Source organism: Clavelina lepadiformis, chromosome 2, assembly GCF_947623445.1.
Source record: "Clavelina lepadiformis chromosome 2, kaClaLepa1.1, whole genome shotgun sequence".
NCBI classification, from domain to species: Eukaryota; Metazoa; Chordata; class Ascidiacea; order Aplousobranchia; family Clavelinidae; genus Clavelina; species Clavelina lepadiformis.
In genome coordinates, this window is record NC_135241.1 from 24,325,858 (window position 1) to 24,341,291 (window position 15,434).

The window sequence follows — 15,434 nt, forward strand, 5'->3', positions numbered from 1 at the left end:
ATACGTGATAGTAGTAATAAAACCGAAGTTCGATGTCTGAGAGTCGTTTTATGTGTGATACCACTTTTGTGCCATTGCTATTTTAATGAACCCTCAAGCCTCCCTTGTGCTTGATTGACAGATGTTAAACACCATATCAAAACTACAACTTACAATGTTCTCGGAGGTTCCAATAACGGAGGCCAAATTGATATACCAGACCAAATAACGGCTCAAAGTAATTATGACGTTATAGATTTTTATATCGAGGCTCGCCTCAAAACATTTAACACCCAAAGCGACCCTCAGGTTGAAAAAGTTGTTGAGGAACGTATTTACCAACTTGATCCATGACCTTGGTTAAACATGAAATCACTTTATCATCAATTTTGCTTCGAAGTGAATGAGATGATCTTTTCTTTTTATAAGAATAGTTACTTGTCCCAGTGAATTATAAGCACGCGGCAACGTCACTTGCCAGTGGTAAGGTTTGTAAAATACAGATGACACTGTAGCTTTATACGCGTTATAAGGTAAGGTTAAGGTTTCTAACTTAGCCAAATTTTCTCGTCATTGAAAGCAAAGCCTGACCATTGTAATAAAATCGGAGTCTGTTGTCAGGTCATCGTTTTATGTGTGGTGCTATATTTGTGTCATAGAAATCTAATGAACCCGCTAGTCTGAGCTTATGGTTGATTGACAGACGTTGAACACCATATCAAAACAACAACTTACAATGTTCACAAAGGTTCTAATAACAAAAACGTTTCTAGGGCAATCCCTTTGATAAGCGACGTGTTTTATGCACAATTCTCTGGTAGGGGTAGCAAATTGAATTCTAAATATCTGACTTTTTGAAAAATCCGGATTCATCTGAGTAGCAGTTTTTCTGATACCAAGCTTCACTCTAATAGTTATATGTTAATTAAGGAAGCGCATTAAATTACAGTTTTTGCAGACTTAAATGTAACTATTAACACACAAACGAGAGATGTTTTCTGAAACCTATTACTCTCTTTAATTATTTTATTTATTACATTTTTTTAAAAACAGAGATCGCTTGTAGAGGTTTACTACTAAGTGAAGCTAATACAAGGCAAAACATGCAACCTAATTATAACCTTCCACAACAGCAAGTTCCTCCGCCGCCATATTTTCCCTCCGCACAACCGGTTGGACCCACTCCGCACGATGTAAACAAAAGCGGAGGTCTTCCAATCCCTCAGACGTTCCCTGGTGCACCAGTTTACCAGCAGCCGGGACCGGTACCAACCGCTGGACCACAAACCAACGTCATCATCAACCAACCACCTCCAGTACCCGTTCAACACACAATTATTCAAACCAGCGCCGTGGCTTTAGGCAGAGCATCAGCCGCCTTGACCTGCTCTTCATGCCAGAGGTCGGTAACCACCAAGGTTAGCAGAAGCCTGAAATCCGATGCCTGGATATGCTGCGTTTTGCTCTGTCTGTGCGGATGCGAGCTCTGCTTTTGGATTCCGTTTGTCATGGACAGCAATTACATCACTCGTCATTCCTGCCCTGCTTGTAATGCTCATCTGGGCTCCAGCATGTAAACATGCTTATATAGAAGCTTTGAGTCTCATAGAAAGTGTAGCGAATCACTATAATAAAGGAACACAAAAGCTATGATTTAATTTGCATAAATTCGGAAATAAAGTTGTTCTTCAGCTAGTTTTGATCATGTCTGTTTTCATTTTGCACTTTTGCATTATTTCGCCCAAAACACCTTACGTGGTAATATGTTCTATTTCAATTAGCTCCGTAAGACTTGCAGAATGTAACCATTAAGTTTTGTTATTTCATGATTAACAGTTTAAACATTGCGAGACTGTTTAAATATTAAAATACACTGGAATACAAGACAAAATATGTTGAGAGAGATCGGTCAAACAAGGTGATCTCGGCATATCAGACCTCTCCTTATAATGGAGATATCAAAATTTACCGGTAAGAAATGCAGTAAATATTTTTATAATCTTGCAGAAGATTAATTGTTTTCAATATAAAAGGCGCTTGAATCCATCATACACCCAGTACCCAATCGTTTAGTTGTGATAACTGATAAATCACGGACTTATTTCAGTGACGTCAGCGTACGCAGCTTATAGAACTCTGCTGAGCTGGTTGTTATAACTTAAAGCATAATTTCTGGTTCAATAATTCTGAAAAATGAATGAAAGAGCTGAGCGTTGGGTCGATGAATTGTTTGATTGTCGCTTAATTGAGTTCTTAATAATCCGCTCGTTTATCAAAACACTTTAGCTTCCCTGGTAACCATGGTGGTAATATCAACCCCACGCTTTAAGCAATTTGCATAATAAAAGCTAAGATATGAGTTGGACTTCCCGTATCATAATATTACGAGTTTTGTAGAAGGCAAAATTGTTAAGTACACAGAATAAATGTTAGTCGTAATGTTTATTTGGGTATAGAGATTTTTTAAGCTGCTTATTATGGTTCAAATCCAATGGGTTCCAAGCTCTCCAAGTTAAAACCAATATCGACTTATGGAGTTTTACTAGAAACTAATGAAAACAAAACGAAACGGGACCAAGCATTGCCTATGGCTGACTGCCATACTGTGAATGCTTTAATTGGACAAGGGCCACACAGTGACATCCATGGTGATAACGCAACGTTTTTGTTCGAGCGGAGCGAGTCTTTATCTTCACGGAGTGCAAACAATTCTCCCCAGTCAATCTGTATTCCTCTCAGTCAAGAAATTAGGTTTTGCCTGAAGCCTGACTACCTAACACCCATGCCACGCCAAGCGAGATGATGAAGCGAGTGTCTGCAACTTGCGACATCAAACGGGCTCTCTATTTTCAAAGACGAAGCCCATGTGTGCGCTTTGCTGTCGTGTTTCTTTTGTGGAATTACCTGCTGTTTTGTTTTTGGTGCTTGTTTCAGGTACTCTTTCAGTACCGATGATTTTTGTTTCTTCAAATAATGATATATTTTTTTAACTGGATCGGCAAAATTTATAACATAAGTAACCTCATTCACGACGAGGTATGTTGCGGGGTCGTTTTGATACAGTTTTGTGGAGTTTTATGACGATTGCTGAGTAAAGTGATTAGCTGTTCATCTACATTCTATAATGTGTTTGTTTTGTATAAATTTGATGCCAGTTTCTGAAGATAACACGTTTATATCAACATGCTTTCGAATTTCATCAATGCCTGGTTATAGGAAAGATTTTCTTCTTCGACGATTAATGTAACTGCGGATAGCCTATATTAAGCTGACCTAACCACACTAACTATAGTTGCTTAGGACTTAAGTCATCAGCATGTATTCAACGGAAGTTTAATTCACGAAAGACGCTCATTTGCTTTGAGGCCAAAGCAAAGACACATGAGCGCCAATCATCACTTTGCTATCGGCATCACATCAGCATAAATTTGAGACCATCACAAAAGCCTTTCTAAAAACAATTCACATCAACTCCAGCTGCCGCAGCCCAGTTTGGTCAGGTACATAGTACATACCATGCACTAGACTAGACACTAGAGCGAAACCAAACAAAAGAGGACGTTCAACATAAAGGATCATAAGAGTGACGTCATAAAGGAAAATCACGATGCGTAACACCAAGATGCTTGGAGCGTAGGAAAAGAACTGACAGCTTCGTTTTGACGACAGAGGTTTGTATGAAATGAGAAGAAATGCGTTGGTACTAAGCATCAAAAGGGAGGCAGAAATATCCTAAGTAACTTAATAACAGCATAAAAAAACTACAGGTCTTGAAGTTTGTTTTGAAACCAACAGTACCGGTATCATAGCCTACTTACGTTGGCAAAATGCATAAGGCTACCTGTAATGATGTAAATGCACCATTCAATGCGCTGTCTTATAATTTAAGTTATTGGTAGGTTCTTATTGAAGCCGATGTAACTTTCACTCGAAGTCCAGTTGTAGTATAAGCGAAAGAGAATCGTTGCTATACCGGCCATCCTACCTGAACGCTGTCTTCGTCTGATAGATAAATGCACACGAAGACAACACGCTTTACTTTGCCGGTCCTGATAGTAGATCATTTCTTCGTGCTCAGGAACTTTTATTAATTGGCCACTGACTGCACTAATTACCTATTATTATATTAGGGCAATTAGGCTGTCACTATTTCAAAGGAAATGATCGCAAGGTCAAAGGTATTTTCATGGTTTCTTGTTAATTTAACAACAATTTCTAATACAGTAACTTAAACCTAACCTAAAGGAGCAGTGTGACTTACCTATTGTAGGTGAAATAGTCACTCCGATTAAGTTATTAGAAAGCATGCGATGACATAAATCAGCTCTCAGCAAAACAAGACCGATTTTTAGTCTTTTTCCTTTAAATTGGTTCGTGCTAAAAATAACTAGCCCTTCTTATTTCCACCTGCGTTACAGACGAAACATGAAAAAGGATTAAGATGATTCAAGCACATAGCAGAGCTTAATATACTTGTGTTTTGTTGTTGAGTAGAGTCGAGCGTAATGTTGTTGTTTTAGCTTATGCGAGAGAGCTTATGTATGACAATGAAAGTCATCGTAGCTGGATATGCGAAAACCGGAACCAAAACCATGGTCGTAGCTCTATCTGAGTTGGGCTACAATGTTTATGACTTCATGGATCACTTCTGGTATCATGGCGATAAGTGGGCCAAGATACTTTCATCCAGTGGTGGAAATATTGAAGATTTCAAAGAGATGTATCATTCAGTGGATGCTGTAACTGATGGTCCACCATTCCTGTTTTGGGAAGAGATTTTACAAGCGTTTCCCGATGCTAAAGTGAGTTAGGTTTTGCCGCATAAAAATGTCAATAAGACAATTACTGTGTGACAATGTCTAGTGATTATAATCACGCAAAGAACATAACCAACATCGCCTAATGATTCGTCGAAAATAGGATTTGCAAGCGTGTGCATTCCAAGTTAGCATAAATTCGGACAACCATATAATTGCGGGCCCTTAGCTATGCAAACCACAAACACTTAATGAATTTAAACTTGTCGTCAAAACTGATGTCATCAATGTAAGTGAACGTGTTTCTTTTTGTTATACAAGCTACAATAACTTGTACAAAAGACTGAACTTGAAGTTAAATGTTCAATCTAAGGCTTTTACGTCATGTGTTTAAGATCTGTATTCGAAGGTTATCTTGACATCAAGAGATGAAGATAGCTGGTACAAGAGTCTGTGCACCCAATTTCAAGTTTTAAATAGCAATATTTTGTACCAAGTCATGCAAGTGTTATCACCAACTGGGTGGAAATATTTTAAGCATTTTCGTCTCTTCAGTAAGTTTCGTCTTACAGATTGTTTTTGAAAAAATATACCGTTGCTTGTTAAACTAGAACTAATAACATAAATCTATCACCATTAACATGCTCAACTGTTTTTACAGTCATGGCGTTGAGTGGAATACGAATGCGACATCCCTTTGACTTCTCATTTTCCAAAAATGAAATGGTTTGGAAAAAAGCCTACAGACAACATACTCGCTATTGTAAACAAGTACGTTTTACGAGTCTTGTTGTATTTCACTATTTTTAGTACTTTCGTCAAGGGGTTATGTTTTTATGACCTTTGTTTTTCCTTTTCGTAACATAGTTCAAAACTCTGTTACTCTATTCAATTTCAATCTATTTATTCTGATTGGTGAGCCTTTGGTATTAGAAAAATTGAATTTAATTTTGGGCTGACAAAGTTAACAGGCCACGCTACAAGCAAAATGCATGATGCAAAATGATGATTGATGAAATGATGAACGATCGCATTTTGTTTGTTGTAAATTTTGCGACTATTCGAGGCTGCTTTGATCAGCAGCAACGATTGAAATCTTTCAATCAGAGGAAAATTGTAAAGCACACGACTGCGATAAAAAGAAAAGGCAAAACAGAAAATCGTCTAAACAAGTTACCGTCTTAAAACGTTCGTTTCGCTACTTTAGTATAATACAGTAGGTTGATGTATTTTCCAGTGTTTAAAGAACACAACTTGCTTTAACATTCGAGTCGCGCAAGTTTGGTAAAGTAATTATTGATAAAGTTAGTAACCTGTATTATTTTACATTTATGTGAAGTCAGCTCAAATGAAACAAAAAAGTATTCAAAAACGTCTCTTATTTGACCTGCTTTTTTTCACATCGTTCTTAAATTCTCAATTGTTATAAAACCTTCTTAAAACAAACGTTTGTGCAATTACAGTATAAACTTAAGATATTAGAACATAGCCAAAAACGTTAAGTCTTCGCTGAGGAAACATATGACAATCTTTTGATTTTTTGTCTGATTTTAACTCCCACTAGAATAAATAAAACATGATTAAAATCTGTATAAAGCTTAAAGCGGTGGCAACTGGCCGCTTATGAATTATTATGTATCTAAGAATTTCGAACCTACCCACTTCTTGTGTACTCTTGCTGGCCTACGTTAATGCTAAACTTGCACAGGACACGAGACATGATAACAATTGAACAAATGCAATATATGGGAGAATTCAGCAGCTTTGGCGGATGTAAAAATAATTATGTAGAATTTTCCGAAACGTTCTTATTTGTAGAATTGTCCTCCTGACAAACTTCTGGTCTACGATGTCCGTCAAGGATGGGCGCCTTTGTGTGAGTTCCTAAAAGAAGAAATTCCAGACAAGCCCTTTCCTCGTGAAAATGTCGCCGGGAGTATTGTTGACAAACTGATGGCGACTCATCCTTGTGCGTTCCGAGTAAAAAGGGAAATGATTTGCACGACAATAATACTTTCGCTGTTGATGTTATGGATTCTGCAGATTTTTTCAATACTTAACCTGGGCCCATACTAAACAGACTTTGACCTGCTGTTTAGTTGCATTAGCTCTATTAAGAACGTTACTGCATTTACGTAATAAAATATCACTTACTTACATTAGTTACTTACTAACTTTGCCTTCTTACCTACCCACTTACATTTACAATACTAACATTACAGTATTTTACCTAATGTTGGAGCAAACAGAATTTTCAACCGGCTGATTGAAAGCATGTCATTTAAAATATGTCTTCTAAATAATCCGCTATTTCAAGCAAACATTTTACCTCACCATATGATCTTCAAACTTCTTAATCTTCCAAAGATAATGAACCAAACAATACGACGCTTTGTTTTATTTGGTTGGCGCTTGCAGGGTTGATGACCGTCATGGTTATTACATCATGTGCTGAATCACGTGCCCACAAGATGTTTAAGAAATTGTTGCTTTGTATGTTTTGTCGGCACGACCTCGTCGTGAACGACTACTTTCGATTACTGTTGCTAATACAACATTTCTGTATCTAGGCTACAGTGGAACGGAATATTAATAGAAATCCTAACATATGTATGTAGGCTGTTGAAAGAATATAGGATATACAGGTAATGGTGTTAAAAACGTTTTTATTTGAAGTTTGTTTGTTTTCCTCGAAGTTGCAACTTTATGTTGAATACTTTTTGGTTATTACTGTAAAGAAGTTACGTCGGTTTAACAGCGGTTACCGCAGAAGAATTGTGGTCTCTTTGCGTTTGTTGGAGTCTATATTTATTATATCATCACTGGTCATGCGTAAACAATTAAGGTAACCAAATTTGTAGGCCTTTGTTATTTGGAAACAAATTCGTATTTGCTAGAAAGTATCACGGACGGATTACCCACATGAAACCAATATCAAATGCAACTTTACTCCTAGTAACACCAAAATGCAAAAAAAATCTAACACTTTCTCTTGACAGGTCTTCATATCATTAAATTGTATTTTTCCCCTCCGGCTGATTGTAAATATTCCGCTCATTAAACTTAGTTAAATACCATTTGTGGTAAGCGAGCCATTTCATGTATCAGTATGTGGCTAAAAAAGCATTCGATGAGTAGCTAAGCGTTATGCTGTTGATTTAGCTCATGTAAGAGAACTGGTTCACTACAATGAAAGTCATTGTAGCTGGATATACTAAAACCGGAACTAAATCCATGGTTGCAGCTTTATCTGAGTTGGGCTACAACGTTTATGATGCTCTTGATCACTTCTGGTATCATGGCGATAAGTGGGCCAAGATACTTTCATCCAGTGGTGGAAGTGTTGAAGATTTCAAAGAGATGTATCAGTCAGTGGATGCAGTCACTGACTCTCCAACATGTGAGTTTTGGGAAGAGATTTTGCAAGCATTTCCCGATGCAAAAGTAAGTTAAGTTTAAGAAGCAAAATAATTAAAGTATCGAGCCTATGTCATTCGTCAGTTACATAAGTTCAAACTTTTGTTCACTCCTGTACATTTAATTACTGTACCTAAAATCTTATATTAGTGTTTATGTCTTTGACAACCGTAAAAATCATTACATGCTAAATGAAAAGTACGATAACTAGCTCAAAACGTTCCAGTGTAAGTTGATTATTATCTGTCGTCATTGTTTTCAAACTGTTACTTGAAGGTTATCTTAACATTAAGAGATGAAGACAGTTGGTACATCAGTTTGTGCAACCAATGTGAAGTTATGAATGGCAACATTTTGTACCAAGTCATGCAAGTGTTATCGCCAACTGGGTGGAAATATTTTAAGCATTTTCGTCTCGTCAGTAAGTTTCGTCTTACAGATTGTTTTTGCAAAATATACCGTTGTTTGTTAAACTGGAACTAACAACATAAATCCATCACGTCACGTTTTCGTCAATTCAAGTATTCCAGTTTGGCAAAAATTGCAATGTATTAAATGGTTACGCAAGGTCGTGGTTTTAGTTGTTTCCGTATCAACCAGTTTAATCGTTTTTACAGTTATGTCGCTGTGGGGAATACGAATGAGAAATCCATTTGACTTCAAACTTTCCAACAACGACATTGTTGTAAAAAAAGGTTACAGACAACACACGCAATATTGCAGACAAGTAACTTTATCGTTCTTTTTCTTGTTTTTCTATCTTGCATTTTGTAACACTTCATCTCAAAATTGCTGCTTTTAGAATTGTCCTCGTGACAAACTTCTGGTCTACGATGTCCGTCAAGGATGGGCGCCTCTGTGCGAGTTTCTTGGAAAGGAAATTCCAGACAAGTCCTTCCCTCATGAAAATGTTGCTGGAAATATTATTGATAAATTAATGACAACTCATCCAGCATTTATTCGCATGCAACGAGAAATGGCTTGCACAGTGGCCATACTTTCACTGGGCCTACTATACGGATCCTACAAGCTCTACAAGTATAACCCTGGAGCCATACTAAACAAGTTGTGGTTAATTTTCATGTTTCGTTAGCTGAAATTGACAGTTAAATTATAATGTTTCAAGTGTTTTTGCAAAAAAATTTAATGATCAATATATCGCGAAGTACTTTTTAGGACTAAAATTTTAAGTGATTTAAACGAACTTTGGTATCAGGTTAATAAATTACCAAACCTTTAAACTTGTTAAAGAACAATTTACCAACCAATACAACATCTTAAGTTAGTTGATTGCTGTCATCAAAAATTATGCTAACCCTGATGTTCCCATTGTTTTACTGTTATGCCGACGGATACATTGATATAAGTAAACCCTAAGATTCAGAGGTAGACTGAACATATATGAGCTACGTGCTGATATAGGAAATGCTTTTGATCCGTAGTTTGTTTGCTTTGAACAAATCTGTTACAATTTTGAACGCAGCTTAGCCACAAGTAACAATCAGTTCAAAATGTTTTACACTATGAGAGCACTTACCAACACCGAAATCTTATTTTGCTACTTGTCCTAGGTGTATATACGTGATGCTATGCATACAATTCGTTTAAGGTGTTTGGGAGTATGTATGCAAGTATTTAGCTCCCGTATGTCAACGCGTAGGCCTATTAAGAAAGAACTATAATTAGACATGATTCAATCGAAGACATGAAAAATATACACTTGGCAAATACTTACAAATACGCAAATGCACGCGCCAACACTTGGCAAATATATGAACCCAAGCCGGAGAGGATTCAATAAACCATCTGGCCAACACCAATATCCCAGCGTTGGCGAACTCAATGACCTGTCACTTACAAAGTTTTAGACTTACGTTAATGACGGCAGATTTATGTGATGGCGGTGTAGGTAGGTACAGCATTCTTTACAATACAGTTCGCGTACGAAACAAATTCTCTTTCTCAACTGTCGGTAATAATCTGCTTCCACATCCATAGCAAAGCAAAATATTCCAAAGATTGATTCACTTGTGTTGTAGAATATGTTAAGTTGGGCAAAATATACAGGTTTCATCATTTGATGCTGATAGAAAGAAGTTCAGGATTCTTTCGTGTGGAACTACGCACAAATCTGAATAAATTTCTGGTCAGAACATTCTTAGTTATGACACCGTGAAAAGGTGATTACGCTTTGTCGTGTTTAAACTTACCTTAGACTGAATTTTTTTAGCCTGGGTGACACCTAAGCATGACAAATATGAACACAGTGATTTCACATTCACATTTCACGATTGCAATAATTGACTAAAATTCTCGACGATTTAGGCTCCACCCGCTAACGGCGCCTTTTTGTCAAATAAAATATTTTGTTTACATGGTTTCGTCAATGGTACATGTTAAACATTCAGTAGAACGCAGTGTTGTATTTTTAGTCTAATACAGCAGGTAATGAAATGAACGTCAACAGAAATACATAAATAAGTGTTCATCACCATGGACACGTGTAACTCGCCTCCGGACGCTTGCAGAACAACTCAAGCGCACACATTTGTGGATTGGCACTCTGACATTCAGCGCACAGTCGCAGCATCTTTGCCTGGCGAACATTAGGCACACAAAAGTCAGTTAGCTTAAGTTATGTGCAGTTGTGGCCAAGATTGCCAGTTAATGTTTATTTATGCAACCTGATAGACTGGTCCACAACGTACCTCAGTGATGTGCGCCTTTATGTGAGCTCCGAGAAAGAAAATTCCAAGAAAGCCCTTCCCTCACGAAAACATCCTTAACATGTTAATGGCAACTCATCCTCATATTCATCGCTGATACGCTTGCAACGAGCTTAATCGTGAACCTCTCAGTACACTTTATGACTTCTATGACGTGTGAAAATACTTTTTGACTTCTACAAACCATTCAAGTTTAATTGCTACGACATTGAACAAATTGTAATTTGCTGTTAGATTCAGTTAATAAGCTGTGTTTGTTTTATCAAGGTTCCAGTAAGCGAATAACTTTGCAATCAAAATTTGTAAATTTAATTTACCGAATAAGAGCTTATGTTATTAGCCGTAGAACAATTGCTCAAACAGAACCTTCATGTAAAGTGCAGCATATACGCGATGATACAGAAATGCAAACAAATACAAGCTGGTTACGAAGGAAGAATGTAGGTTATGTCAATAAACCGGTGTTTGCGCTCGCGGCTATGGCTAATCCCGCGTTTATTAAGCTATAAACGCAAGTCAAAATCACCCTTCGGTAAACCAGTGATTATTTTTAGCGAAACTAGATTCATTTGATCCCGTGTTCAGCAGTGAAACTCTTGTTTGAGTTCATTAAGCTCTACAACAATGAAAGTCATCGTAGCTGGATTTGTAAAGACCGGAACTAAAACCATGGTCGTAGCTCTATCTGAGTTGGGCTACAATGTTTATGACTTCATGGATCACTTCTGGTATCATGGCGATAAGTGGGCCAAGATACTTTCATCCAGTGGTGGAAGTATTGAAGATTTCAAAGAGATGTATCAGTCAGTGGATGCTGTAACTGATGCCCCACCAAACTTGTTTTGGGAAGAGATTTTACAAGCGTTTCCCGATGCTAAAGTGAGTTAGGTTTTGCCGCATAAAAATGTCAATAAGACAAATTACTGTGTGACAATGTCTAGTCTCAGTGGTTCTCAACCTTCTGATCTTGGCGAACCCCTTTTGCTGCTGTCAAAGCAGTGGCGGACCCCTGAAGTTTAAGCAAACTAAGGGTTCTGAGACTGCACTTAAATGTTTCTTTGCTTAGTTTTACTTAATAGTCTTGGTGCACAACTGCGCTATTCATTCAAAATAACATCAAACTATGCGGATATTTTTACTTAAAATCACTGTATCCAGCTGTCTTCTCGTATAATCCGCAATCTAGTGCATCACGATAGGCCTTCCCTGCGGGTGATAAATCTCAATAAGCTTTTGTATTGTCCCATCACAATAGACAATTAAGCAAATGTTCAAGCCTATTTCAAAAAGTACTGATAAACAGCAAAAAATTTTTAAAAACTCGTACTTTATGTTGCAAATTTCGAAGTTCTCACGGACCAACTGAAAACGTTTCGCGGACCCCCAGGGGTCCGCGGACCACCGGTTGAGAACCACTGGTCTAGTGAGTATAATCACGCTAAGAACATAATCAACATCGCCTAATGATTCGTCGAAAATAGGATTTGCAAGCCTGTGCATTCCAAGCTAGCATAAATTCGGACAACCATATAAATGCGGGTCCTTAGCTATGCAAACCACAAACACTTAATGAATTTAAACTTGTCGTCAAAACTGATGTCATCAATGTACGTGAATGTGTTTCTTTTTGTTATACAAGCTACAATAACTTGTACAAAAGACTGAACTTGAAGTTAAATGTTCAATCTAAGGCTTTTACGTCATGTGTTTAAGATCTGTATTCGAAGGTTATCCTGACATCAAGAGATGAAGATAGCTGGTACAAGAGTCTGTGCACCCAGTTTCAAGTTTTAAATAGCAATATTTTGTACCAAGTCATGCAAGTGTTATCACCAACTGGGTGGAAATATTTTAAGCATTTTCGTCTCGTCAGTAAGTTTCGTCTTACAGATTGTTTTTGAAAAAATATACCGTTGCTTGTTAAACTAGAACTAATAACATAAATCTATCACCATTAACATGCTCAACTGCTTTTACAGTCATGGCGTTGAGTGGAATACGAATGCGACATCCCTTTGACTTCTCATTTTCCAAAAATGAAATGGTTTGGAAAAAAGCCTACAGACAACACACTCGCTATTGTAAACAAGTACGTTTTTCGAATCTTGTTTTATTTCACTATTTTGAATACTTTCGTCAAGGAGGTTATGTTTTTATGACTTTTGTTTTTCCTTTTCGTAACATAGTTCAAAATTCTGTTACTGTATTCAATTTCAATCTATCTGTTCTAAATGGTTAGGCTTTGGTATAAGAAAAATTGGATTTAATTTCGGGCTGACAAAGTTAACAGGCCACGCTACAAGCAAAATGAATACAAATCTGCTCATCTTTGCAAGAGTAGCAAAACAAAAGGTTATACCTCACAAAACAATTGGAGGTAAAATGCATGATGCAAAATGATGATTGATGAAATGATGAACGATCGCATCTTGTTTGTTGTAAATTTTGCGACTATTCGAGGCTGCTTTGATCAGCAGCAACGATTGAAATCTTTCAATCAGAGGAAAATTGTAAAGCACACGACCGCGATAAAAAGAAAAGGCAAAACAGAAAATCGTCTAAACAAGTTACCGTCTTAAAACGTTCGTTTCGCTACTTTAATATAATACAGTAAGCGCGGGTGGATGTATTTTCCAGTGTTTAAAGAACACAACTTGCTTTAACATTCGATTCGCGCAAGTTCGGTTAAGTTACCTGTATGTTTTTACATTTATGTAAAGTCAGCTCAAATGAAACAAAAAAGTATTCAAAAACGTCTCTTATTTGACATGTTTTATTTATTATTTTCACATCGTTCTTAAATTCTAAAATGTTATAAAACGTTCTTAAAACAAACGTTTGTGCAATTACAGTATAGACCTAAGATATTAGAACATAGCTAAAGAGGAAACATATGACAACCTTTTGATTTTTGTCTGATTTTAACTCCCTCTAGAATAAATAAAACGTGATTGAAATCTGTATAAAGCTTAAATTAACAGCAGTGGCAACTGGCCGTTTATGAATTATTATGTATCTAAGAATTTCGAACCTACCCACTTTTTGTGTACTCTTGCTGGCCTACGCCAATGCTAAACTTGCACAGGGCACGAGACATGATAACAGTTGAACAAATGCAATATATGGGAGAATTCAGCAGCTTTGGTGAATGTAAAAATAATTATGTAAATTTTTTCTAAACGTTTTTATTTGTAGAATTGTCCTCCTGACAAACTTCTCGTTTACGATGTCCGTCAAGGATGGGCGCCTTTGTGTGAGTTCCTAAAAGAAGAAATTCCAGACAGGCCCTTTCCTCGTGAAAATGTCGCGGGGAGTATTGTTGACAAATTGATGGCGACTCATCCTTCTGCGTTCCGAGTAAAACGGGAAATGATTTGCACGACGATAATACTTTCGCTGTTGATGTTATGGATTCTGCAGATTTTTTCAATACTTAACCTGGACCCATACTAAACAGACTTTGGTCAGCTGTTTAGTTGCATTAGCTCTATTAAGAACGTTACTGTATTTACGTAATAAAAATATCACTTACTTACATTAGTTACTTACTAACTTTGCCTTCTTACCTACCCACTTACATTTACAATACTAACATTACAGTATTTTACCTAATGTTGGTGCAAACAGAATTTTCAACCGGCTGATTGAAAGCATGTCATTTAAAATGTCTTCTAAATAATCCGCTATTTCAAGCAAACATTTTGCTTCACCATATGATCTTCACACTTCTTAATCTTACAAAGATAAATGAACCAAACAATACGACGCTTGTTTTGATTTGGTTGGCGCTTGCAGGGTTGATGACTGTGGCGGTCGTGATAATAAATTATAATAAGTTCTATAATTGGCATTTGTTAAGCGATTTGTGTGTCTCCAGTTTGATTCAGTTCTATTCAATATTTGAAGTGTATTTTTCCTAGTTTAATCCGTATTCAATCCTAGTTCCAAATCGACATGTGACGTAGTTAAGTGTGTCAAGTGGTTTTTTGAACCCGGTGCAAAATCGATTATAATTCTTTGTGAAAAAGCAGATAATGTACAACATGGACACGTGTATACGTGTCATGGTAAAATCTAGCTTGGCGCTCGCCCATTGGTCAAAATACGGGAGTATAAAAGCTAATGTTTGGTCTAAATCGCTCTCTTCGCTCTTTTCGGATTCTTCTGTTTTGTTGAATTATTCGGAATTGGAATCATTACTGAATTCGAGTTATAGCTTGTTTAAATGTGAAAAGATGGTGTAAATGTTTCTAATTTGATACAACCTATTCGGAAAATATAACAATTAGACTTTATGAAGTTGGTGTTTATTTGAAGAAACATTATAAAGACAGCCAACGCAACGGAGTCAAAGACAATTGTCTATAGGAGTCTAACAGTAAGACTAATAGTCTTGGCTTTAGGCCAACTTAAAAGCAATCACGTCGCCATCCCCACAATGACCATCATGGTCATTACATCATGTGTTGAATCAGGTGCCCACAAGATGTTTAAGAAATTGTTGCTTTGTATGTTTTGTCGGCACGACCTCGTCGTGAACGACTACTTTCGATTA

The 15,434-nt window shown here is 36.9% G+C and overlaps 4 protein-coding genes across 5 annotated transcripts; all 4 read left to right on the forward strand.

The window, feature by feature from the left end:
- The first annotated feature begins 1,082 nt into the window (after positions 1-1,082).
- On the forward strand, positions 1,083-1,556 carry LOC143444972 (lipopolysaccharide-induced tumor necrosis factor-alpha factor homolog). Its single transcript, XM_076943763.1, has one exon. The coding sequence runs from the start codon at positions 1,083-1,085 to the stop codon at positions 1,554-1,556; it is 474 nt and encodes a 157-aa protein (XP_076799878.1).
- A 2,781-nt stretch (positions 1,557-4,337) lies between these two features.
- Positions 4,338-7,306, forward strand: LOC143446863 (uncharacterized). The gene is made up of 4 exons (XM_076946709.1): positions 4,338-4,781; positions 5,146-5,290; positions 5,398-5,507; positions 6,555-7,306. Exons 1-4 carry the CDS (start codon positions 4,503-4,505, stop codon positions 6,810-6,812), a joined length of 792 nt encoding a protein of 263 aa, XP_076802824.1. The 5' UTR covers positions 4,338-4,502; the 3' UTR covers positions 6,813-7,306.
- A 140-nt stretch (positions 7,307-7,446) lies between these two features.
- LOC143446862 (uncharacterized) lies at positions 7,447-9,394 on the forward strand. 2 transcript variants are annotated; one of them, XM_076946707.1, is made up of 4 exons: positions 7,447-8,180; positions 8,430-8,574; positions 8,771-8,880; positions 8,956-9,394. In XM_076946707.1, exons 1-4 carry the CDS (start codon positions 7,926-7,928, stop codon positions 9,244-9,246), a joined length of 801 nt encoding a protein of 266 aa, XP_076802822.1. In that variant the 5' UTR covers positions 7,447-7,925; the 3' UTR covers positions 9,247-9,394. The 2 variants fall into 2 exon arrangements, with proteins under 2 accessions (XP_076802822.1, XP_076802823.1); XM_076946708.1 differs by having other exon boundaries at positions 8,015-8,136.
- A 2,011-nt stretch (positions 9,395-11,405) lies between these two features.
- On the forward strand, positions 11,406-15,168 carry LOC143446158 (uncharacterized). Its single transcript, XM_076945678.1, has 4 exons — positions 11,406-11,758; positions 12,607-12,751; positions 12,859-12,968; positions 14,075-15,168. Exons 1-4 carry the CDS (start codon positions 11,504-11,506, stop codon positions 14,330-14,332), a joined length of 768 nt encoding a protein of 255 aa, XP_076801793.1. The 5' UTR covers positions 11,406-11,503; the 3' UTR covers positions 14,333-15,168.
- The last annotated feature ends 266 nt before the right edge of the window (positions 15,169-15,434 follow it).